Consider the following 26,145-nt stretch of genomic DNA (forward strand, 5'->3'; position numbering starts at 1 on the left):
TTAGCACAGCCCTGAACCTTTGAGCCTCAGGATCATTCCAATGCTCAAGCGGGGACTTGTGTGGCATCTCACAAGCTACAGCCCACAGGTACACCCATGAGGTCATGGGTGTCCTTTTTGCCCAAGTAGCGAACTATATAAACTTTGACCTTGACCAGGCCCTACAAGATGCCCAGGCAGCAGGATTCACTGCCATCACCAGGATGCTTCTGGTCCAGGGGGTAATAGATGGCATGCATGTCGCCTTGCGCACACTGGGATGTCAGGGAATGCCCTAAATCAACAGGAAGCGGTTCCACCCCCTGAATGTCCAGTTTGTGTGCAACCACCACCTGAAGATCATGCACGTATGTGCACGCTTCCCGGGGAGTTTGCACGGCAGCTACTTCCTGTTTTAGTCGGACATTGCCAGCCTCTTCGAGGACCACACCAGGATGGCCAGTTGGCTCTTGTGGATAAGGAGTACCTGATGAGGGCCTGGCTAAGAGCGCAGTAAGGAGGCTGGTGACCAATGCGGAGACCTAGTCCAACAAGGCCCATGCGGCCACCCGGGCTGTCATTGAGCGGGGCATCCGGTGCCTCAAAATGCCGTTCCGATGCCTCAACCACTCTGGTGATGATCTCCAGTTCACCTCCCAGAGGGTCACCTGCTTTGTGGTGGTCTGCTGTGCCCTCCACAACCTGGGTGGTCAGCCCGCATTGTGGAAGAATGCCAGATGTGTCATATTTCTCGGATGTAAAGTTTTTAAAAGATGTACATGTGTCCCCAACTGCCCCCAGCTCCCAATGGTGCCGCCCCACCTTCCTTACCCGCAACCCCTCCCCCCTTCTCCCCAGTGCCCTCTCAGTGATTCTCAACCTGCTTAGCCTTCTGTGCTCTATCGCTGCACAAAGGATGAAGATAGAGACATAGAATAGACATAGAAGGAGGCCATTTGGCCCATTGAGTCTGCACCAGCCCTTGGAAAAAGCACCCCACTTAAGCCCACACCCCACACCCGTAACCCAGCAACCCCTCCCAATCCCTTTGGACACTGAGGGCAATTTAGTATTGTCAATCCACCTAACCTGCACATCTTTGGACTGTGGAAGGAAACCGGAGCTCCCGGAGGAAACCCACGCAGACACGGGGAGAACATGCAAACTACCCACGCAGACACGGGGAGAAGTTGCAGACTCCACACAGACAGTGACCCAAGCCGGGAATCGAACCTGGGACCCTGGTGCTGTGAAGCGACTGTGCTACCCACTGTGCTACCGTTCTGCCCCAGTATATGGGTATATGGGTTGGCATAGGGTCTATATGGGGTTACTCGAGCGAGAGCGCAACGAGGCTAGAGAATTGCACCCAGAGACCTTTGATATGCTGAGCTCTTTTTCATAATAAGGAATGTCAAACTGTTGGTCTTGGACCTTGTTTTCGTGGCTGTGAAAGAATCGATGTATGCAATCTATATCTTTGTCACTGCAAAAACATCACTGAACTTGTGTGATGGCACAGCTTTAAAAAAAAACTTTTAAAAATATGAGGCAAGCAGCGGTGGGCCTTTAAATGTGTCATGTGACTTTATCAAACGCTCCTCAGAGTATTTTGGAAAACCAAACAAGTCAAAATCAGCGCCGGTTCTCTGATAAGTGAATGAAGTAGCAGCTGAATCTTATATTGAACTCGGGAGTCCTCCATTTACCAAGTAGCTCCCCCCCACCCAATCAACATGGCAGTCCCTGTTTTACCATTTTAGTTCCACGTACCTTGTTACTTCCTCCAAATACATTATGGAACACGAGTCTGGAAAGGAATAAATTGTGATTAAAATCGTGTGCTTACTTGAGCCATGCCGTTTAACTTTAGTTTGAACATTAATTTTCTGTGAGGCATCAGCTGACATGGATGCTTGGCGTTTTACTTGTGAGGTGACAGGTCGCTTCTGCTCTTCAACCTGAAAAAGACAAAAACAAAACTGTGAGCCAAAGGTCTGTTAAAGCCGCAAGTACACTGCCCAATGTGGGCAGATCAATAAAGTTTGATGTTTGTGTTTGCGCTGAAGCATTGCTGAGGTCACTAAAGTTGGACAAAGTGGGATCCAAATACATCAGCCATTGAAACGGTGGTGATCCATGCAGCACTTGGACAACGCGCACCAGAATGGAGAGATACAAGGATCAATGAATATCTATCCTCCAGCCTCACCCTCATAACTGTGGCAAGATACAGTCACCAAACACATGCCCGGCACACATTGCCAGTCTGGGCCTCTCAAAATTTATTTAGCTCAGGTGCCAGCCAAGGCATTTCAGGGAAAAGGAAGCCAATTGACAGAACGGGAAGGAAACAAGCTGGAACGGCAGAAATTGGTGCTAAAATGAAGGTAGGAGGAGCATGATAAAATATCTTGTTTTGGCGGCACTGCGCTCTCCAACTCACCAATTTCAGGAATAGGTCCAGAAATGGGGGTCCCATATAAGTATTAAAACACCGGACCATGAGTCATTGTCTTCGAAAGAAAAGGAGGAGGAGGCTGCAGTACTGCTCTGATGCACTTGTTCAAATGCTGCTGTATTCAAGGCATTGAAACAGTGACAGCATTTCAGTCTTTCATTGGTTGTGAAGTGTTTTGATACGTACACAGCTCATAAAAGACAATACACAAATGCAAGTCTTTCGTTCTTTCTGGTGGAAACTGCCAGTGTGGAGCAGCTACATAAATAGCCATTTGTTGTATTTAACATTTCGCAAAATACTTCCCACCTGTGTCAGCCCTTATTTAGAATATCAGCACACACTAATAGCTACGTAACTTTGAAGGTATATGTAAATATGATGGTTTTCTGTCCCAGGAACATTGACACTGTATTTAGAGTGAGCAGCGGAAATACAGTCTTGCTGGTGGGCATTCCTCTTTCTAGGATATAGGACCATTGACAAGAACATTACTTTTTTTTGGATGAGGGATTAAAGAAGTGTACATATTACAGAGAAGGAGGTGCTGGAAGTCTTAAAGCGCATCAAGGTAGATAAATCCCCGGGACCTGATGCATTGTATCCCAGAACGTTGTGGGAGGCCAGGGAGGAAATTGCAGGTCCCCTAGTAAAGATATCTGAATCGTCGACACCCACAGGTGAGGTGCCTGAAGATTGGAGGGTAGCACATGTTCCGCCTTTGTTTAAGAAGGACCGCAGGGAAAAGCCTGGGAACTACAGAACGGTGAGCCTAACGTCTGTGGTGGATAAGTTGTTAGAAGGCATTCTGAGATACAGGATCTTCAGGTATTTAGAGAGGCACGGTCTTATCATGGACAGTCAGCATGGCTTTGTGAGTGGAAAATCATGTCTCACGAATTTGATTGAGTTTTTTGAAGGGGTAACCAAGAAGATAGATGAGGGTAGTGTAGTCGATGTCATCTACATGGACTTTAGCAAGGCCTTTGACAAGGTACTGCATGGTAGGTTGTTGCATAAGATTAAATCTCATGGGATCCAGGAGGAGATAGCCAATTGGATACAAAATTGGCTTGACAACAGACGACAAAGGGTGTTGTAGAGGGCTGTTTTTCAAACTGGAGGCCTGTGACCAGTGGTGTGCCTCAGGGATCAATGCTGGTTCCACTGTTATTTGTTATTTATATTAATGATTTGGATGAGAAGTTAGGAGGCATGGTTAGTAAGTTGCAGGTGACATCAAGATTGGTGGCATAGTGGAGAGTGAAGAAGGTTATCTAGGATTGCAATGGGATCTTGAACAATTAGGCCAATGGGCCGATGAATGGCAGATGGGAGTTTAATTTGGATAAGTGTGAGGTAATGCACTTTAGTAGATCAAAATCGGGGCAGGACCTACTCAGTTAATGGTAGGGAGTTGGGGAGAGTTATAGAACAAAGAGATCTAGGAGTACAGGCTCATAGTTCCTTGAAAGTGGCATCACAGGTGGACAGGGTGGTGAAGAAGGCATTCAGCATGCTAGGTTTCATTGGTCAGAACATTGAATACAGGAGTTGGGACATCTTGCTGAAGTTGTACAAGACATTAGTAAGGCTACACGTGGAAAACTGTGTACAGTTCTGATCACTCTATTATAAAAAGAATATTATTAAACTAGAAACAGTGCAGAAAAGATTTACTAGGATGCTACTGGGACTTGATCTATTGAGTTATTGGAGAGGCTGGATAGACTGGGACTTTTTTCCCTGGAGCATGGGAGGCTTAGATGTGATCTTATAGAGGTGTATAAAATAATGAGGGTCATAGATACTGTAGATAGTCAACATAATTTCCCAAAGGTAGGGGAGTCTAAAACTAGAGGGCATAGGTTTAGTGTAAGAGGGGAGATCCAGAGGGGCAATATTTTTACACAGAGGGTGGTGAGTGTCTGGAACGAGCTGCCAGAGGCAGCAGTAGAAGCGGGTACAATTTTGTCTTTTAAAAAGCATTTAGACAGTTATATGGGAAGGCTGGGTATAGAGAGTTATGGGCCAAATGTGGGCAATTGATACTATCCTCGTAGTAAAAACTGAGCGGCATGGACAAGTTGGGCCTGAAGGCCTGTTTTCATGCTGTAAACCTCTATGACTCTATAAGTACGGAAGCATTGTGAATTGCTATGTGTGTCACCAGGCCTGTTGGATATTACAGCAGTGGGAAATCATAGAATTCACCTCTGGTCTTGGGCACTTGCCTGTTGATCTCACCAGCGTTCAGCAATGACATCCTTGAGGCTGGTTTAGCTCAGGGGGCTAGACAACTGGTTTGTGATGCAGAGCAAGGCCAGCAGCGTGGGTTCAATTCCCTGAGGTTATTTATGAAGGCCCCGCCTTCTCAACTTTGCCCCTTGCCTCAGGTGTGGTGATCCTCAGGCTAAACCACCACCAGTCAGCTCTCCCCTCACAGGGGAAAGCAGCCTATGGTCACCTGGGACTATGGTGACTTTACCTTACCTTTAATCTGCCATTAGAAAGCAAAGCAGTTTTGCACTGGTTAGATGCGACAGGGCTCAGGGTCACATTTGCATCTGGAGGGACAGACTTTAAAAACAGCCGTTTTTTCTGCAACACAGCATAAATTCCCACCATATAGTCCCTCCTGCCTGTGAAATATTCCCTCGAGACTAAAGTGGGAAAAGTCTTTGTTCCTGTGAAAGTATATGGGAGAGACTTCTCAGATCAGAGGTGATGCTTTGATGGTCATAAATTAAATGAGGCTCACAGGAAACTGGAGGTCCACAGAGGTCAAACAGGCTGTTTTTTTATGCCACACCTGTCAATACCTTCCATGCTCATGGTTTAAAATATGCTGCGGAAGCACAGCTGTGAAAGAATGCTACACGTTTTATAGAAGAATTGTAGTGAAACATAAACATATAAATAAAGAACTGTAAATGCTACGAATCTGAAATTAGAAAAGCAGAGATTGTGGAGAAGATGCACACAGTTCATCAGCATCTGGGAAGGGCAGAGATAGGTTAGCATTTCATGCACAGGGCCTTTACCCTACATTAGGGTAGGGTGTAAATACCAACTCAATTCCTTTCTTCAGTTACAAGCACTGGGGTCAATTTTACCCACCTTCTACATCCCCACTCCCTGACCTGGGAGAATGGTGCATCGGAGATAATACAATCCTTTGCATTCACTCACTGGGCCCAAAGCATCACCGGTCCCTTCCTGTGACACCATGGAGCAAAAATGTCATGGGGATTGTAATGCACGATTAACTTGTGCCGGTTTGTCGCAATGCGGCCAGCAAAGTCCTTCAGCTGGGGGATGGACAGGGGCAAATTTGTGAGAAGCCAGTACTATTTAAAGCTAGCTTGCATCTCTTAAAAGGGAAATGCATTGTGGTTGTAGCAGATGTTGGAAGCATCTGTGGAAGAATGTCTAATCTACAAGAAGAGCGAGTGTGGTGTAACAGGGCAACGGGTGTGTGCGAAGCTTCTCTAACCCAGCACTGGAGGTCTTGGTGCAGGAGGGAAAATGCTCACCACTCACAGGGGATAAAGAAGCCTACCAGCCAGACACTGAGAAGGCAGTGGTAGTAGAAAGCCATTGCTGTCAATTATGGCAGCTTAGTCGAGGACCTGAAAGATTAGTGATCTCACACAAGTGACCATCCTTGCAAATGAATCACTCAGCTGACATGCTGCTTGGGGTGGCACGGTGGCGCAGTGGTTAGGACCTGGGTTCGATCCTGGCCCCGGGACACTGTCCGTGTTGAGTTTGCACATTCTCTCCATGTCTGCATGGGTCCCGCCCCATCCAAAGATGCGCAGATTGGTGAATTTGCCATGCTAAATTGCCCCTTAACTGGAATTTGACCTGCCATGGGAGGTCCGGCAGCCCAGCCAAATATCCATTGGCTTTCAGCAGGATTGGACAATCCCAGCAACAGGCAGAGCTGGAAAACACCGCCCACACTTCACTCATCTTTCAACATTCTGGAGCATCACAACTCATACTTCACATTCGTAGCTTCACCTCATCCTCATAGTATTGCTCGGAGCCTCACACCTATTTCTCACAGCTTGCACTCACTGCCAAATATTCAACAGAGACCGGAACATCACCCAAACACACTGCACCAGATTCACTGACATACTCCCCTCTCTCTTGGAGGACAGGTGGTCCATAATTGCAGGGTATGGCTCCATAAGGCCCTGGTAGGATAAGGCCTCCTGCTGGGAGCCCTTTGCCTGCTCCTGTTCGCTTTGCAAGCAGCTTATCCCCCTCTTTTCAGCCTCTGCTCATTCTTTTGTTCATGTTACTGGCCAAGGAGAAAGGTAACTGCAGCATCAATAACTGGGAGTTAATGGTCTGGCCAGAACATTGAATTCAGATCCAAGGCCTTCACCACAACACCACTCCTGTCAGTACTTCACCAATCAATGATCCCTTTAAATACCACCTTCTGTCACTGCATGCATGTTTAGCTGTGCAAGTTCAAAAGATTATATTAATTGGAGCAGCAATGTCGGAAACGGATGCTCAGGCATCAAATCAGTATCATCCCAACTAATTTCACGACCTTCCGACTCAGAAAGAGTGCTTGTGCAGCACACACACTACTTTGGCAGCGAAACAGTAACCAAAACACCAGCGACTCATGTGCTACAGAGTCCAGTTTTGTGACATTTGTCTCCACCATGGTCAGCTGAGGCTCCTGATCTAAAAGTCATGGCCAAATACTACCTCCATTTTATCTCCTGTATTTGGGAGGTCTGCTCCTGAAAGTGCTGCCGTGGGGTGGGTAAGAGGGGGTGGAATCCATGGATTAGCCAGATGAGCGGCAGGTAAATTAGAACAAAATATACCTTTTATCCAGAACCCACACCTCCCCCCACTACCGCTGCACACTCCTCCTCTCACACTACCCCCATCCCACTCCTCTCTCCTACTATTCCCGTCCCACTCCCCCCACTACCCCATCCCATTCATCCCCCCACCAGCCCTGCCCACTCCACCCCAAGAGAGCAATTTTATTTTGATTTAAAAAGTCTGCTAATTATGGAGTTTCAGATCAATTGTTTAAAATGTAGGGACAATCTAACCAAATGGGAACAGTGTCCCGTAACGAGCGTGTTTAACCGAGTGTCAAGAAACACCATTCTATCTGCTGGGACTCTGGTTAGATTCTGGACCTCAGCAGGGAACTCCCCGACGAAGCCATACTTCGTCCCGTTCCTTGCACTGAGGAGCTCCGCTCGCCGGAACACCTTAGAATATGAGAAGATCAGGCTGCCAACGATTTCTCAACCCCTCTGATGCGATGGCCGAACCCCCAGAAAGCCTCAACTCACCCATAAGGGGATCCTCGGACCCCCCTGCACCCACATAGGGCACCCCACGGTTGGAGCCCTGGTGCGTGAAAATTGCCAGGCTGGCATCCTGGCCGTGACACCTGTGCCAGGCTGGCATCCAGGTGGAAATGTCAGGGTGCCAGGCTGGCACTGCCAGGGTACCCAGGTAGCACGAGCAGTGCCAGGGCACCACCCTGCCCAAATGGGAAACAGCTGGGGGCCTCTGATCACCTGGGAGACTCCCGCGAGTGCCGTTCCATCTGGTCGCTGTTTGTGGGGACTAGCACTGAATGGCACTCACCCAAGGTCTCCGACGCAAAGGGGTTAGATCCCAAGCCTTGGGTAGATCATGGGAATGCATATTAGAATGAGACCAGCTGTCTCACTCTAATATGCAGACTTGCAAAATAGTGACCCTGACCACAATGGCCAGGATTCATATTGCGACGTTTCACGAGATCACATTAGATCTGGGGAGACAGAGTGAACCAGGTAGATCCCGGAAGAGGGATCTCCCGGCAACTTCTGGCCACACTGCCTTTCAATATCATAACTCATAACATCAAAACTCATTTAAAAGAGGGGTTGGACGATGTCAGGGAAATCTGTTGTGAAAACCATGGTGTTAAAACTATTTAAAGGACTGTTAGAACAAACTTCAAAAGTCTGCCATTCCATCAAAGTTCTTTCTTCAGATAAAAAAATGTAACAGTTGGTCAAGGTGCTCTCTTCCTCCAGATTGATTCGTGCTGGCTGCTGTTTTTTAATGGCCATTGTGTTGAGGTGCAGGATAGAGTTTGTCACAGGCGGGTGGAGGAAACATCTGCGAAAGCTTTCAGCAACAGAACACTTTCTCACTCACCAGGAAACTGATTTGAAACACTATTTCAAAACTGAAGGGAAATCCACTTGCTAAAATGGGTGTGACCGAGACTTTTCTTACAAGGTTTGATGGGTTAGAGATTTCAATTCAGCAGGTTTTTGGGTTGAGCCACATTAACTGAATGTAAATCATTGTGATCATAAAGTAAAAGCACAGCTTTATGTATCTCAATAGAAATTCTGAGCACGTGCACAAGAATCCAGCCAATATCCGCCAGATGCTCAAATAAAAATGAAAGCAGAACCCATGGTTACATTGAGTTTTAGCTTTTTATACATTTTAAGTATCTCTCAATCTAATTCCTTAAAATTTATTATGAAGTTCCAAACAATGTAGCGCCATAGCTTTAGACAAATCTGAGTGAAACTATTTCTTCTGATGAAGGAATCAAGAACATGGGGAAAAGCTGATGGAAACCAGGATGTTCATTTTCATATAACATGCAATAGCAATCTGGAATTCTCTGGCCCAAAAAGCGGCAAATGTGAGGACAACTGGAACCTCCAAGACCCAGAGGGACAGACTTTTGTTTGGTAAGTGTGTCAAGGCCTATGGATTAAGTTACAGTTCAGACATGACCTAATTGAATGGCAGAGCAGGCTTGAAGGAATTGTTGCTAACTTGCTGTTGTCTCTTAATTTGGCTCTGTTTAATTACGTTTGCTCAAGAGTCGCCAGGTATCTTTCGACACTGCCACAAGGTTCAAAACTGAATACTGATCAAAGACTCGATACACCAGCACAGGGCTAAATCGCTGGCTTTGAAAGCAGATCAAGGCAGGCCAGTAACACGGTTCAATTCCCGTACCAGCCTCCCTGAACAGGCGCCGGAATGTGGCGACTAGGGGCTTTTCACAGTAACTTCATTTGAAGCCTACTTGTGACAATAAGTGACTTTCATTTCATTTCACCAGTTAGTAAGTTCAAAAGCAATGCTCATTTATTTACACACAGTCAAATCTATTCATGCATAAAATGCTACAACCTAAACTATCACCATTACTAAAAGCCTATACTTAGTCAGAGGAACAATGGCCGTTGCTTGGTTCTGAGGCTGCTGGGTTGAGCTGTTTACAGGATAGCAACTAGGAGCGTCTATCTCGTAGCGTGCGTTGACTTGGAACTTACTTGGTCTGGCGTAGCTGCTAGGCAGGTCTCTCCTCACTGAGAGCCAAGGCCAAAAGAAAGATTCTCTCTTGGGGAATACTTTTTATACCCGAAAGGGCTTCGCGGGCTTTTGGGCGGGCCTTGAACTTGGCCTCAATTAATTGGGCCTTTCCCAATCATTCTTATCGATCTTCCTCCAATAGAGGGGTGGGTTCCATGGTTGCTGGGCGTGTCCTAAGTGACCGTTGGTTTGCTTTATTTGAGTTTCCTCTGGCGCCGGGGTGTCTGCCTTAACGTTGTTTATCTAAATGTTTCTCTTTTGTCCCCGGAGATGGTTCATTAGTATGTAGATGGCTTAGCAGTACCAGTTCTGTCTGAGAGCCACTGCTCTAATCAACAGACAGACCTTGCACTTGCCTGCTTTTCAGTATTGTCCAATTTTCCCTACATTCTTTGCAAGTGTCCATTATGTAATCGGGACGTGGCCATCCCAGATGGCTGCAGAATGAATGGCCTACTTTTGTTCCCATGCTTCTCTACTCTCCAATTTAACATTATTCTGTCACATCAAAAGAAAGCAACATTTTTTCTGACCTGAGCCAAACTTTCCAGGAGTGGTCATGTGACAATTTATTATGAGCTTGAGGTCACATGGTGCGCATCAGATACTTGTACCATGGTTAGATCAACCATTTCAGCATGGACTGAGACCATCTCAACGCATGTAGCTTAGCATTATATTAGAGAGTGCATTGAGCTACTAAGTCCGTCAGGGGAAATGCCTTAAATATATCTTGATTGAATGATGAGTCCACAGGCTCCGAGCTAGTGTTGCACCCAATTCTATTGCTTCTGTTGGTTCAGACTAGCAAAGTACTAAAGTTCAAACATGAAATCATGGGGAGGATAAATAATTGTCCATGTAACAGCCCTACAATTAAACCCAGATTTAAATTACCAGGGAAGGGATGTAAATGACCCTGCAGTTATATCATTGTACACGAGTGTGTCATTGGGAGGTTGAGTTTTAATGGTGCTTTTGAAAGTTTATATTTTCATATAATCACTCAGCCAGCAATTCAAGTAAAAGACTAATTTCCAACACAGACACGATCAGGGAAACACACAAAAAAATCTCTTTACAGAATAAATGACTTGCATCTTCTGGAGGTGTAAAGGTTGGTTTTAATGAAAATCGCATCATTAACATTCATAATAATAATCTTTATTAGTGTCACAAGTAGGCTTACATTAACACGCAATGAAGTTACTGTGAAAAGCCCCTAGTCGCCACACTCCAGTTCCTGTTCGGGTACACTGAGGGAGAATTCAGAATGCCCAATTCACCGAACAAGCACGTCTTTCGGGACTTGTGGGAGGAAACCGGATGCAAACTATTCAATTGAAATTGCCTTCAAAAGAAAATATGGGGCTGGATTCTTCGGTCCCCCAGCTGCATGTTTCTCGGCGACGCGCCGTTCACTGGCGGCACGATTCTCGACTCCCACTGCGTGTCAATGGGATTTTCAATTTTTGCCACCCCAAGCCGCTGGGAAACCCGCAGGCTGGGAGCGCTACTGGCGGGAACAGAGAATCCCAATGGCTGGAAATTTCCGGCCATGGTCTTGCAAGTGACTGCTAGTGACACCCAGACAGTGGTGAAGAATTTGAAAGAAATCACAACTGTAAAAAGGAGTCTTAAATCTGACTTAAATCCCTTAGAGGCAGAGACAGACAAAAAAGTATCCTTGTGAGTAAGGAATTGGCAGAGCAGTGGAACAAATCATTTGCCTATCTCTTGTTGTGCTTTCAGGTGTTGCATTCCAAGTAGTAACAGCACATTGCGGAAGAAAAAAGCTCTTCATCTGCCTTCTGATTCTTATTATTGACACACAACAGGTTTCACCATCCAACACCGGATCTGGATCACTTCGAGTGGCATCATATCTTCTCTGCCACTATTCATGCTTTGTCGTTTCCAATCTTGGCTATTCCAACACTGCTCTGGTTGGCCTCCCATCCTTCATCTTGTTAAATTTCAGTTTATTAAAAATTCAGCTTCCTATATCCTCTCTTGTTTCTGCTGGCCTTTATTAGCTCCTGATTCACAATACCTCAGATATCACATTTGCATTTTAAATCCCTTCATGGCCTAGCCTCCCCCTTCTTACCTCTTACTTCTTCCAATCTTACATCTGCCGCCTTGTATCCCTGCAACCGCCCCCCCCCCCCCACCCCCCCACCCCCCCACCCACCGGCCCCCCCCACCCATCCCCACAACTCTGTGTTTCTTCAAATCTGGCCCTTTGTGAACCTCTTTCCCTTTGTTCCACCATTCGTATTAAAATTGTAGCCAGATCCTGCTAGAAGTGGCACTAAGGGGAAATACATCCAAACCATGCTGAGGGCGACACGGGAGCACAGTTGCGTCACAGCACCAGGGACCCAGATTCAATTCCCGGCTTGGTTCATTGTCTGTGCGGAGTCTGCACGTTCTCCCCATATCTGCGTGGGTTCCTTTGGGTGCTCAGATTTCCTCCCACAATCCAAAGATGTGCAGGTTAGGTGGATTGGCCATGCTAAATTGCCCTTAGTGTCCAAAAAGGTTAGGTGGGGTTAGGGTGGAGGTGTGGGCTTAAGTATGGTGCCCTTTTCAAGGGCCGATGCAGACTCAATGGGCCGATTGGCCTCCTGCTGCACTGTAAATTCTATGATTCTTTGATTCACAGTAGAAGATACAAATTACATATCAGAAATAAAAGATAACCAAGAGGTTAATAAAAGTGAGGAACTTAAAGGGCTGGAGTTTGACTGAGTCAAATGGCACTCACCCAAAATGGGGTTTCTGATTTTTGGGAGTGCCGCCTTAGGGTCCGGGCTTGTTTGAGTTGCAAGCCCACATCCTGCATTCCCAACCTGGCAGGCTCAATTTCAGAGAAATGCATATGCCAGTCCGCTGCAATTTGTAAAGATTCATGGTTCATTGCATTTCAAAGGTATTGAGTGCATGAGAGGAGTTTTTAAAAGGTTAGTTCAATAGCTCTTACTCACGCCCCCAATGCCAAGGTATGCCTCCCAGACAGCCCCTATGGCCCGTCGTGCCCCCGTGCCAAGGTATACCCCCCAACCAAACCCATTTGCTCCTCATGCTCCCATGCCAAGGTATGGCCCCATTAGTCCATCATGGCTCCCATGTCACCCTCTGGGGCTCAGGTGTTTTATAATGTATACCTGGGTTTGCAGCCAAGAATACACAATGAGGCTTGACGGATAGTCCAGAAATCTATTGGCCAATTGAGAAACCTGAGCCCCAAAGAAAATATATCTGATTGACAGCTCTGACTCTCTGATCTATGCTGTCAATTTCATGGTGCTTACTTACACAAGATAAAGCAATTTCAAGTGAAATTAAATGGATGATTGATATTTTTATCAGGCTGTAGTAATTAGTATAATGTTTTTTAAAGTGTAAAGTTATCAATGAATGTTTAAAAAAATGTTTTTTTTACACATCTTAATGTCACTACAGGGTTAATTGGTTTATAATATGTGGAGCGAGTCAATGGGCGTGGAAGTGCCATATCTTTTCAGAAGAGCTATGAAGGGTCATAGGGATTGTTTGGGGGGGGGGGAAATGCTTGGCATGAGGGGCCATAAGGGGTGGGTTGGGGGCATGAAGTGGCATGGATGAGGTGTCGGGAATGTGTGAGGTTGGATGTGTGGATGGTTTTTCTGTTTTGATTTTAACTGGGACAAAGTCTCATAGCACCAGGCTTTATAAACAGCCCATCTCTGGACCTGATAGTTACTGTGGTTGCCTCCAAACTTTCTCCTGGGTCAGCTGGCCTTGCTGCAGCCTGCAGCTGCAAGACCCCAGCCATACCCCGCCCCTTAGCCCCCCACCACCACCACCCAAACCCACAGGATTTTTCTTGACTCTAGATACCCACCTTGTGGATGAAAATCCAAAGTAAATAGTGTCGGCAGGGTAAAAGTAATAAGGGAAACCTCAGGAACTAAGAAACAAGAAATCCCCAGAATGTGATGGTCCACATCCTAAGGTTCTAAAAGAGATAGCTGCAGAGGTAGCAGATGCATTGGTTATATGTTTCCAAAGTTCCCAACATTCTAGTCTGGTCTCTGCATATTGGACGTTATCAAATGTGGCACTGTTATAGAAGAAAGGAAGGAGAGAGAAAAAACAGGGAACTTCAGGCCGGCCAGCCCAACATAAATCATTGCGAAAATGCTGATATCCATACAATCACATAGACAATCAAAGGATGATCAGGTAGAGTCAACGTGGTTTCAAGAAAGGAAAATCGTGCCTGATAAATTTATTATAGTTTTTTCGAGGCTATAATGATTAGGGTAGAGGTGGAATCAGCAGATGTAGTCTACTTGGATTTCTAAAAGATGTTTGATAAGTGCCGCACAAAAGATGAAAACACAAGATAAGCACTCACAGAATTGGGGTAACGAGGAAAGAAAATGGCATGTTGGTCTTTATTGCAAAAAAACAGGGGTCAAGAGCAAGGAACTGTTGTTGCAATTGTATCGGGACAACTATAATACAGTCGCAGCTTTAGTCTCCATATCTAAAGAAAGACTTACTTGCTTGGGAGGCGGTACAGCGAAAGCTCACAATATGGATTTCTGGGATAACATCAGAACATAAGAGTGGACAATTCAGCCCCTCCAGCCCGCTCTGCCATTCAATGCAATCATGGCTGATCTCATCTCGGCCTTGTAGCCACCTGGGTTGGCCACTTCCCGACTTAAAATGGGGATCCGCAAAGACTGCAGGGAAATTCAGCCAACACAGGCAAAAACTAGCAAGTGCAAAATCTCCTGTGTATTAGAACTTGCAAAAGCCCAGACAGCACTGTAACTCACAGCCATCTGCATACTAATGAGTGATCCCCGGGAACAATTGAAACATGTGAGGTGAATAAGGCCAAGCCAGACTCCTCGGCACCAGCAGGAGCCAAGACAAAGGGAGGCTAACGGACACTTAGGGGCCGCCCAGCGATCAGGGAACATCTCCAGTATTGGAGAAATCGATCCAAGTGATCGGAATGTAGTCCAATCACTCGGAACCAGAGTTCCCACCCGTTCTCCATAACTCTTCAACCCATTACTGATTAAAAACCTGTCTATATCCTCCTTAAATTTATTCAATGACCTGGCAGCCACCGCACTCTACGGTAGTGAATTCCATGGATTCATGACCCTTGGAGGTAATTTCTCCTGAGCTCTGTTTTAAATCTGCTATTCCTTAGCCCAAAACTATGACCTCTCATTCTAGATTGCCCCGCAAGAGGAAGCATCCGTTTTACATCTGCTTTGTCAATACCTTTTATCATCTTATATACCTCACGGCATGGTAGCACAGTGGTTAGCATTGTTGCTTCACAGCGCCAGGGTCCCAGGTTCGATTCCCTGCTTGGGTCACTGTCTGTGTGGAGCTTGCACTTTGTCCCCGGGTCTGCGCGGGTTTCCTCCGGGTGCTCTGGTTTCCTCCCACAAGTCCTGAAAGACGTGCTCTTAGGCAATTTGGACATTCTGAATTCTCCCTCAGTGTACTCGAACAGGCGCTGGAATGTGGCAACTAGGGGCTTTTCACAGTAACTTCATTGCAGTGTTAATGTAAGCCTACTTGTGACAATAAAGATTATAAAAATCGGATCTTCTCTCATTGTTCGAAACTCAAGAGAGCATCGGCCTAAACGGCTCAATCTCCCTTCATAAAATAAACCTCTCATCTCTGGAATCAATCGATATGATGCATTTAACTGTGCATGTGTGGATGTCAAAAGTTGCTGGCTGCTTCACCCTATTATAATGGACAGTGCTGTTAGCCTCATCATTCGTCCTGTCACAAAAACGGATCTATAATATTGGTAATTTAGAAAATCTGATAAAAATGATTCTTTGCAACCATTGTCTGAATTCTGTTTAAATGTTGCTTGAGAACATTATTAACCACGAGGTATCTCACCTGTACTTTCTCATATGGTACTTCATCATATGTTCTGGAATCGGACAGATAAAGTGCAGAATTATTTGAGGAAGTCGCCCACCTAGGTAATGAAACAAAATAAGTTAATCCACTAAACATGGTCATATTCCACACAGAGAAACAAAACCACACAAGTGAGGTTTGTCATTCACAGACTAAGGGGGAGGATTCAGCTTCTGTTTATTATCTAGTGACCAGTGCTGAAATTACTCATCAATATTCTACAGTGCAGAAGCAGGCTATTTAGCCCATCGAGTCTGCTCCAAACCTCTGAAAGAGCACGTCACCTAGACCCACTCCCACTCCCTCTGCCTATCGCCGTAACCCTGTAATCCCACCTAACTGGCACATCTTTGGACACTAAGGCGCAAATTAGCATGGTCAATCCACCTAAACTGCACATTGTTGGACTGTTTTAAATCTGCTGGAAAATTAGACTGGAAACCGGAACACCGGGAGGAAATCCACGCAGACACGGGGAGAATGTGCAAACTCCATGCAGACACTCACCCGAGGTTGGAATCAAACCCGGGTTCCTAGCGCTGTGAGGCAGCAGTGCTAACCACTGTGCCACCGTGCATTGTGCGAGCAAAGAATTGTATTAGTTTACAAGTGCCACCATGTTCAAATGACTAACGCTCACTGTCCAAACCCACACATAAAGAAGACTCAGAGGACGGTTGGAAAGAAGAGACAAAAAGGGTTAAAATCTGTGCAGATTCCTCCAGAAATTGTTGAATATATTTACTGTTTTAATTCCGGACTCTAGTTGCAAATGGAGTAAGGATTTGATCTTTTAGCATGATAAATGACAATAAGGTATTAGCACCACAAATTAGGCTTCTTGTTCATTTTATACATAATAGATAGAGTACTCACCAGAAAGAATGTCTAACTGCATCCACTATGTTTGCTATTGTTTCCACATCCACATAATCATAATGCAGAGCCTCTGGCTGCGTGGTTGAGCCTGTCTCTGCAAGCAGAAGTCCAAGCCATCGACCCATCTCCTCAGAGGAGCTGGTCTGTAATAGGCACAAGGGAGAACTGTGAATGATACTCGAGTATCAGATAAAGAATTCATAATGAAAAACAAAATTCCTCAACTAGGAAATCATTTGGAAGTGCTTCTTAGGAGGCCGGGTGGAGATGTGATAGAGGTATTCAAAATCGTGAGGGGTCTGGGCAGAGTAGATAGAGAGAAACTGATCGCAATGGTAAAAGATCGAGAATGAGAGGTCAGATTTAATTCAACAGTTATTGGCAACAGAAGCCAAAGCAACATAAGGAAAACTCATACATGCAACGAGTAGTTAAGGTTTGGAATACACTGCCTGAGAGTCAGCTTCAATTGAGGTGTTCAAAAGGGAATTCGGCTGATATCTGAAAAGGGAAAATGTGCAGATTTATGTGGCGTAGGTGGGGAATGGCACTAAGTGACTTGCTCATTATGAGAGCTAGTGCGGACATGATGGGCCTTCCACACTGTAACAATTCTGTGATTCCTCAACCAAATGTTTTTTGATTCCTATTTATCAATTTCTGATTATGTGACTGATGTACATGTTCTCACTTTTATTATAACATTAATTTTCACTGTTATTTAAAAAGAAACACAGTCCCATGCAATCAAAGAATACAAAGTAAGAAGTCTTACAACACCTGGTTAAAATCCAACAGGTTTGTTTCAAATCACTAGCTTTCGGAGCGCAGCTCCTTCCTCAGGTGAATGAAAAGGTGGGTTTCAGAACATATATATATAGACAAAGTCAATGATGAAGACGATACTTTGAATGCGAGTCTTTGCAGGTAATTAAGTCTTTACAGGTCCAGACAGAGCCACTGGAGAGAGGGATGATCACAGGTTAAAGGGGTGTGAATTGTCTCAAGCCATAACAGTTGGTTGGATTTTGCAAGCCCAGGCCAGATGGTGGGGGGTGAATGTAATGCGACATGGATCCGAGGTCCCGGTTGAGGCTGTACTCCTGTGTGCGGAACTTGGCTATCAGTTACTGCTCGGCGATTCTGCGTTTTCGTGCGTCCTGAAGGCCGCCTTGGAGAATGCTTACCCGAGGCTGCAGCCAAGGCAGCTTTCAGGACGTGCGACAATGCAGAACCGCCGAGAGAGTAGTGAATATGTGGGACTCACTACCACATGGAATGGTTCAGGTAAATAGAACAGATGCATTTAAGGGAAAGTTAGATGAGTACATGAGAGAGAAAGGAGCAGAAGCACATTTGCAAGGGTGAGATGATGTAAGATGGGAAGAGCAGAAACACATGGCATAGACTTTTGGGCTGAAAGGTCCATTTCTGTGCTGTAAAATTCAATGTAGTTCCAACTCTATTTTGACTGAATCCTTCCTCATCTAACCTTGACACGGACACACTTCCAAGAAACAAAACGATCAGGAACAGGAACTTCTCTGTAATTTAATTGGTGCTGAGGTCAACTGCAGAATCACTATGAGTGCCCGGGTTAATCTTAGCTATCCAAGATGAGATGATGGTCAAAGCTGGGACCTTGTCGGTCTGTTCACTGTTTGGAACATAGGAACAGGAGTAGGCTATTCAGCCTGTCAAACCTAAGTTTATAAGTCCTATATTTTTTCATGTATGGAATGATGTGTCTAGACTGTACGCAGAACAATAATTTTCACTGTACCTCGGTACATGTGACAATAAACCCAAATCCACATCCTACTCTGCCATTTAATATAAACATGGCTGATCGGACTTTTCAATGCCTTTTACACCCACAATCTCCATAACCCTTTCCATTATTGTTAATCAGAAATCTATCAATCTCTGCTTTAAACATACATAATGCCTGAGCTTCCACAGCCATCTGGAGTAGAGAATTCCAAAGTTTCACAACCTCCTGTAAAGAAATTTCTCCTCATCTCGGTCCGAAGTGGCATCCCCTTATTTTGAAATTGTGCCTTCTGGTTCTAGACTCTCCAACCATGGGAAACATCTTACCTGCATCTATCCTTCTATTCCTTTAAGTGTTTTGCAAGTTCCGATGATATCATCCCTCACTCTTCAAAACTCTAGAGAGTATAGGCCCAGTTTGCCCAATTTCTCTTCAGTCGATAATCCCACCATTCCCAGAACAAGTCTAGTGAACCCACTCCCTCTATGGTAATAATATCCATCCTAAGGTTCGGGGACAAAAACTGCACGCAGCACCCCAGGTGCAGTCTAACCAGCTCCTATACAACTGAAGCAAGACCTCACTATTCCTGTACTCAAATCCTCTTTCAATAGAATCCATAGAATCCCTACAGTGCAGAAGGAGGCCATTCGACCCATCGAGTCTGCACCAACCTTAGGAAAGAGTACCCTACCTAGGCCCACACCTCCACCCGACCTCCGTAACCCAGAAACCCCACCTAACCTTTTTTGGACACTAAGGGGCAACTTAGCATGGCCAAGTCACCCAACCTGCACATCTTTGGACTTTGGAAGAAAACCGGAGCACCTGGAGGAAACCCATGAAGACAAAGGGAGAAAGGGCAAACTCCACGCTGTCAACCAACCGGGAATTGAACCCGGGTCCCTGGCTCTGTGAGGTAGCAGTACTAACCAATGTACCAAAGGTGGCTGCATGTTAGTATTCAGTGACTTACGGACAAAGACACCAGGTCCCTCTGTACATCTATGCTTTTTAAATTCTTACCATTTAGAAAATACTCTGTACATCGGTTCCTTCAACATTTTTCCACATTATATTCTCTCATGTTCTTACCTACTCACCAAGTCTGTTCAAATCCTCCTGTAGCCACTTTACATCTTCCTCACAACACATTCTCGCCTAGCTTTGTATCATCTGCAAACTTATTTGGTCCCCACATTCAAACCATTGATATATATTGTGAGCATCTCGGGTCCAAGTACTGATTCTTGTGGTACCCCACTAGCCACAGCCTGCCAATGAGAGAATGACCCATTTATTCCTACTCTCGGTTTTTTGCCTTTTAGCCAGTCCTCAATCCATGACAGGATGTTGATTCCCATCCTATGTGCTTTAATTTTGCTGTTGAGTTCCTGTTGGGGACTTTATCAAAATCCTTTTGAAAGTCCAAATACACTACATCCATTGACTCTCCTTTATCAATTTTGTTAGTAATATCTTCAAAAAACTCCCAACACTTTTGTCAAATGTGATTTCCCAATAGTAGATCCATGCTTACTATGCCCAATCAGGACTTCCAGTTGCGGCTATGCTGAGCTAAGTCGCACATTCGGCAGCTCCCGCCAGAAACGGACTTTTGGGCTCTTTTTAGGGGCCCCAGCGGCATTTGTTCGACGGTTCCCAGTGTGGAAAGGTGACAGTACGATTTCCCCGGCACTGTATGGATTGGACCAGGAGCGGAGCGGTGAAAAAAGTAATTTTGGTGCAGCGAAAAGTGCGAGGGAGGAAAACCAAGATGGCGGCGGGTGGAGACCAGGCAGCGTGGGCGCAGTGGTCGCAAGAGCAGCACGCGTTTCTCAAGCGCTGCTTCACGGAATTGAAAGCAGAGCTGCTGGAGCCGATGAAGGCTTCGATCGACAAGCTGGTCGAGACCCAGAAGGCCCAAGGGGCGGCGATCCGGGAGGTGCGGTAGAAGGCCTCGGAGAATGAGGACGAGATATTGGGCCTGGCGGTGAAGGTAGAGGTGCACGAGGCGCTGCATAAGAAATGGCAGGAGAAGTTCGAGGACATGGAGAATCGGTCGAGGAGGAAGAACCTGCGGATTCTGGGTCTCCCGGAGGGAGTGGAGGGGTCGGATGCTGGAGCATAGGTGGTCACGATGCTGATCACGTTGATGGACGCGGGTGCCTTACCGAGGCCCCTGGAGCTGGATGGAGCCCACCGAGTCCTGGCAAGGAGGCCCAAGTCTAACGAGCAACCGTGGGCGGTATTGGTGCGGTTCCACCGCTTGGTGGACAGGGAGTGTGTCCTAAGATGGGTAAAAAAGGAGAGGAGCAGCAGGTGGAAGAATGCAGAGGTCCGTATATACCAGGACTGGAGCGCAGAGGTGGCCAAGAAGAGGGCCGGTTACAATCGGGCTAAGGCGGTTCTGCATCGGAAGGGGGTGAAATTTGGGATGCTGCAGGCGGCGCGACTGTGGGTCATGTTTAAGGACCTGCATCATTACCTTGAGACGCAGGAGGAGGCGTGGACCTTTATTCAGGCCGAAAAGTTGGACACGGACTGAGGGTCGGTTGTGAGGGGATGTCGCGGGGTGGCTACTGTGGTCACTGTGTTTTGGGGGATGTTGGGGGATGATCTGTTCTGTTCTGTACTGTTTCCTTGGATGCTGGGTGGGGTAGGGTGAAATGGTTCGAAGTGGGAGTTTTGTGAGAATGTGGGCGTCAGTGGTTGGAAAGACGGGACCCCATTGGGGGGGGAGGGGAGATGGGAGGCCCGAGGTGGGGGAGCTGGGATCAGGCTGCAAAAGGGAGCTGCGCCAGAGAGGGCGGGGCCGGTTTGATGGAAAGCGCGGGCTTTTGCCCGCGCTGGGGAAGGAAGGGGGCGGGGCTGGTGGGGAAGGGCAGTGTTGTAGAGGAGCGCCCGCTGATGGACAGGAGGGGGGAGGGGGAGACTACCACACTGGGGGGTCGATGGAGTGGCGGGAGTGGCCAGGGTCAGCAGGAGTCAGCTGACTTACGGGAGTGCTATGGGGGGAGCAATGCAGCTGGGGGGGGACCTAGCTGGGGGGACGGGGGAACTAGGTTGCTGCTGCATTGGCCAAAGGGGAGCTGGAGCTCGGAGAGAGAGTCGGAGCGGGGGCCTGCCGCTGGGGGGAATGGAGAGTGCGGGAGGCGCAGGCACGTGGCTGGCCTAGAAAAGGGGATGGCTAATCGGGAGTGGGGGGGGGGGGGGCGGGAAGCCCCCTGATCCGGCTGATAACTTGGAATGTGAGAGGGCTGAATGGGCCGGTCAAGAGGGCCCGTGTGTTCGCACACCTGAAGGGACTGAAGGCAGATGTGGTTATGCTCCAGGAGACGCATTTGAGGGGAGCAGACCAGGTTAGGCTGAGAAAGGGGTGGGTAGGGCAGGTTTTCCACTCGGGGTTGGATGCAAAGAGGCGAGGGGTGGCGATTTAGGTGGGGAAACAGGTCATTTGATGCGCTGAACATCGTGGCAGACAATGGAGGTAGGTATGTGATGGTGATGGTGAGTGGTAAGCTGCAGGGGGTGCGGGTGGTATTAGTGAATGTATATGCCCCAAATTGGGACGGTGCCGGATTTATGCGGCGCATGTTGGGCCGGATTCCGGACCTGGAGGCAGGGAGCTTGATAATGGTGGGGGGACTTCAACACGGTACTGGATTCAGCATTGGACTGCTCCAGGTCCAGGACGGGTAAGAGGCCGGCTGCGGCCAAGGTGCTGAGGGGATTTATGGACCAGATGGGAGGAGTGGACCCATGGAGGTTTGTCAGGCCAGGGGCCAGGGAATTTTCATTTTTTTTCCACGAACATTAAGCTTTCTCCCGAATAGACTTCTTCGTTATGAGCAGGGCACTAATCCCGAGGGTGGAGGACACGGAGTATTCGGCCATAGCTATCTCAGACTATGCCCTGCAATGGGTGGAGCTGGAGCTAGGGAAAGAGAGGGACCAGCGCCCTCTGCGGCGCCTGGATGTCGGCTGGCTGGCAGATGAGGGGGTGAGCGGGCGGATCCGGGGGTGCATTGAAAGATATCTAGAGGCTAACGATAATGGGGAGGTGCAGGTGGGGGTGGTCTGGGAGGCGCTGAAGGCAGTGATTAGGGGAGAGCTAATCTCCACTAGGGCCCGGAAGGAGAGGAGAGAGAGGGAGAGATTGGTGGGGGAGATTTTAAGGGTGGATAGGAGGTATGCAGAGGTCCCCGAGGAGGGATTACTCAAGGAGCGATGAAGCCTCCAAGCCGAGTTCGACCTGTTGACCACCAAGAACATAAGAACATAAGAACTAGGAACAGGAGTAGGCCATCTGGCCCCTCGAGCCTGCTCCGCCATTTAATGAGATCATGGCTGATCTTTGTAGACTCAGCTCCACTCTCCGGCCCATACACCATATCCCCGAATCCCTTTATTCTTTATCTTTTTCTTAAAAACGTTTAAAGAAGGAGCCTCAACTGCTTCACTGGGCAAGGAATTCCAGAGATTCACAACCCTTTGGGTGAAGAAGTTCCTCCTACATTCCGTCCTTAATCTACCTCCCCTTATTTTGAGGCCAAGCCCCCTAGTTCTACTTTCCCCGACCAGTGGAAACAACCTGCCTGCATCTATCCTATCTATTACCTTCATAATTGTATGTGTCTCAATAAGATCCCCCCGCATCCTTCTAAACTCCAATGAGTACAGTCCCAGTCTACTCAACCTCTCGTCATAATCTAATCCCCTCAACTCTGGGATCAACCTAGTGAATCTCCTCTGCACTCCCTCCAGTGCCAATATGTCCTTTCTCAGGTAAGGAGACCAAAACTGAACACAATACTCCAGATACGGCCTCACCAACACCCTATACAATTGCAGCATAACCTCACTAGTCTTGAACTTCATCCCTCTAGCAATGAAAGACAAAACTCGATTAGCCTTCTTAATCACCTGTTGCACCTGCACACCAACTTTTTGCGACTCGTGCACCAGCACACCCAGGTCCCTCTGCACAGCAGCATGTTTTAACATCTTACCGTTTAAATAATAATCAATTCTGCTGTTATTCCTCCCAAAATGGATAGCCTCACACTTGGCAACATTGAATTCCATCTGCCAGACCCTAGCCCATTCACCTAATCTATCCAAATCCTTCTGCAGACTTCCGGTATCCTCTGCACTTTTTGCTTTACCACTCATCTTAGTGTCGTCTGCAAACTTTGACACATTGCACTTTGTCCCCAACTCTAAATCGTCTATGTAAATTGTGAACATCTGCGGGCCCAACACTGATCCTTGAGGGACCCCACTAGTTACAGGTTGCCAACCAGAGAAACACCCATTTATCCCCACTCTCTGCTTTCTGTTAGTTAACCAATCCTCTACCCATGCTACCACTTTACCCTCAATGCCATGCATCTTTAGTTTATGCAGCAACCTTTTGTGTGGCACCTTGTCAAAAGCGTTCTGGAAATCCAGATATACCACATCCATTGGCTCCCCGTTATCTACTGCACTGGTAATGTCCTCAAAAAATTCTACCAAATTAGTCAGACACAACCTACCCTTTGTGAACCCATGCTGCGTCTGCCCAATGGGACAATTTCCCTCCAGGTGCCCCGCTATTTCCTCCTTAATGATAGATTCCAGCATTTTCCCTACACCGAAGTTAAGCTTACTGGCCTATAATTACCCGCTTTCTGCCAACCTCCTTTTTTAAACAGTGGTGTCACGTTTGCTACTTTCCAATCCTCTGGGACCACCCCAGAGTCTAGTGAATTCTGATAAATTATCACTAGTGCGTTTACAATTTCCCTAGCCATCTCTTTTAACACTCTGGGATGCATCCCATCAGGGCCAGGAGACTTGTCTACCTTTAGCCCCATTAGCTTGCCCAATACTGCCTCCTTAGTGATTACAATCATCTCAAGGTCCTCACCTATCATATCCTTATTTCCATCAGTCACTGGCATGTTATTTGTGTCCTCCACTGTGAAGAATGACCCAAAAAACCTGTTCAGCTCCTCAGCCATTTCCCCGTCTCCTATTATTAAATCTCCCTTCTCATCTTCCAAAGGACCAATATTTACCTTAGCCACTCTTTTTTGTCTTATATATTTGTAGAAGCTTTTACTATCTGCTTTTATGTTCTGAGCCAGTTTACTTTCATCGTCTACCTTACTCTTCTTTATGGCTTTTTTAGTAGCTTTCTGTTGTCCCCTAAAGACTTCCCAGTCCTCTAGTCTCCCACTAATTTTTGCCGCTTTGTATGTTTTTTCCTTCAATTTGATACTCTCCCTCACCTCCTTAGATATCCACGGTCGATTTTTCCCCTTTCTACCGTCTTTCTTTTTTGTCGGTATGAACCTTTTCTGAACACTGTGAAGGATCGCTCGGAAGGTTCTCCACTGTTCCTCAACTGCTTCACCATGAAGTCTTTGCTCCCAGTCTACCTTAGCTAGTTCTTCTCTCATCCCATTGTCATCGCCTTTGTTTAAGCACAAAACACTAGTGTTTGATTTTACCTTGTCATCCTCCAACTGTATTTTAAATTCCACCATATTGTGGTCGCTCCTTCCAAGAGGATCCCGAACTATGAGATCATTAATCAATCCTGCCTCATTACACAGGACCAGATCTAGTACCGCTTGTTCCCTTGTAGGTTCCATTACATACTGTTCCAGGAAATTATCCCGGGCACATTCTATAACCTCCTCCTCAAGGCTGCCTTTACCAACCTGGTTAAACCAATCGATATGCAGATTAAAATCTCCCATGATAACCGCTGTACCATTTCTACATGCATCCGTTATTTCTTTGCTTACTGCCTGCCCTACCATCCTGTTACTATTTGGTGGCCTATAGATTACTCCTATCAGTGACCTTTTCGCCTTACTATTCCTGATTTCCACCCAAATTGAGTCAACCTTGTCCTCCATAGCACCAATATCATCCCTTACTATTGCCCGGATGCCATCCTTAAACAACAAAGCTACACTACCGCCCTTACCATCCATTCTATCCTTTCGTATAGTCTGATACCCTTGCATATTTAACTCCCAGTCGTGACCAGATTTTAACCATGTTTCAGTAATGGCCACTAAATCATAGTCATTCACGATGATTTGCGCCATCAACTCATTTACCTTATTTCGTATACTACGAGCATTCAGGTAAAGTACACTTATGCTGTTTTTTATGTCTTTGTTATGAATCCTAACACCTTGATCAGTAACTTTTCGCAATTTATTTTTCCTCTTACCCTTTCTCCTAATTTTCCTCGTCTTTGAACCCATATCTCTACATAATAACCTGTCACGTAACCTGCTGCCTTGATCCCCATTAACCAGTATACTGTCCATAGCTTTACACTTCCCTTCCCCCCAACTTGCTAGTTTAAAGTCCTTGTGACCAACCTATTTATCCTATTCGCTAGAACACTGGTCCCAGAATGGTTCATCTGAAGACCGTCCCAACGGTACAGGTCCCTCCTGCCCCAGTACTGATGCCAATGCCCCATGAAATGGAATCCCTCTTTCCCGCACCACTCCTTTAGCCACGTGTTAACTTCTCTAATTTTCTCAACCCTATGCCAATTGGCACGTGGCTCGGGTAGTAATCCAGAGATTATAACCCTGGAGGACCTGCTCTTTAATTTAGTCCCTAGTGTTTGATAATCCCCAAACAGGTCCTCTTTCCTAGTCTTACCTATGTT

The 26,145-nt window shown here is 46.6% G+C and overlaps 1 protein-coding gene across 3 annotated transcripts in view; it reads right to left on the reverse strand.

Moving 5' to 3' along the window:
• LOC140426872 (actin filament-associated protein 1-like 1) overlaps positions 1–26,145 on the reverse strand; it is a 280,476-nt gene that overhangs the window by 36,881 nt on the left and 217,450 nt on the right. For all 3 annotated transcript variants that reach the window (XM_072512117.1, XM_072512116.1, XM_072512115.1), the window contains 3 exons: positions 16,679–16,824; positions 15,779–15,860; positions 1,829–1,940 (listed from right to left, as the gene is read on the reverse strand). In XM_072512117.1, coding sequence (XP_072368218.1) covers positions 1,829–1,940; positions 15,779–15,860; positions 16,679–16,824 — 340 coding nt within the window. The remainder of the gene's footprint in view (positions 1–1,828; positions 1,941–15,778; positions 15,861–16,678; positions 16,825–26,145) is intronic.

Source organism: Scyliorhinus torazame, chromosome 7, assembly GCF_047496885.1.
Source record: "Scyliorhinus torazame isolate Kashiwa2021f chromosome 7, sScyTor2.1, whole genome shotgun sequence".
NCBI lineage: Eukaryota > Metazoa > Chordata > Chondrichthyes > Carcharhiniformes > Scyliorhinidae > Scyliorhinus > Scyliorhinus torazame.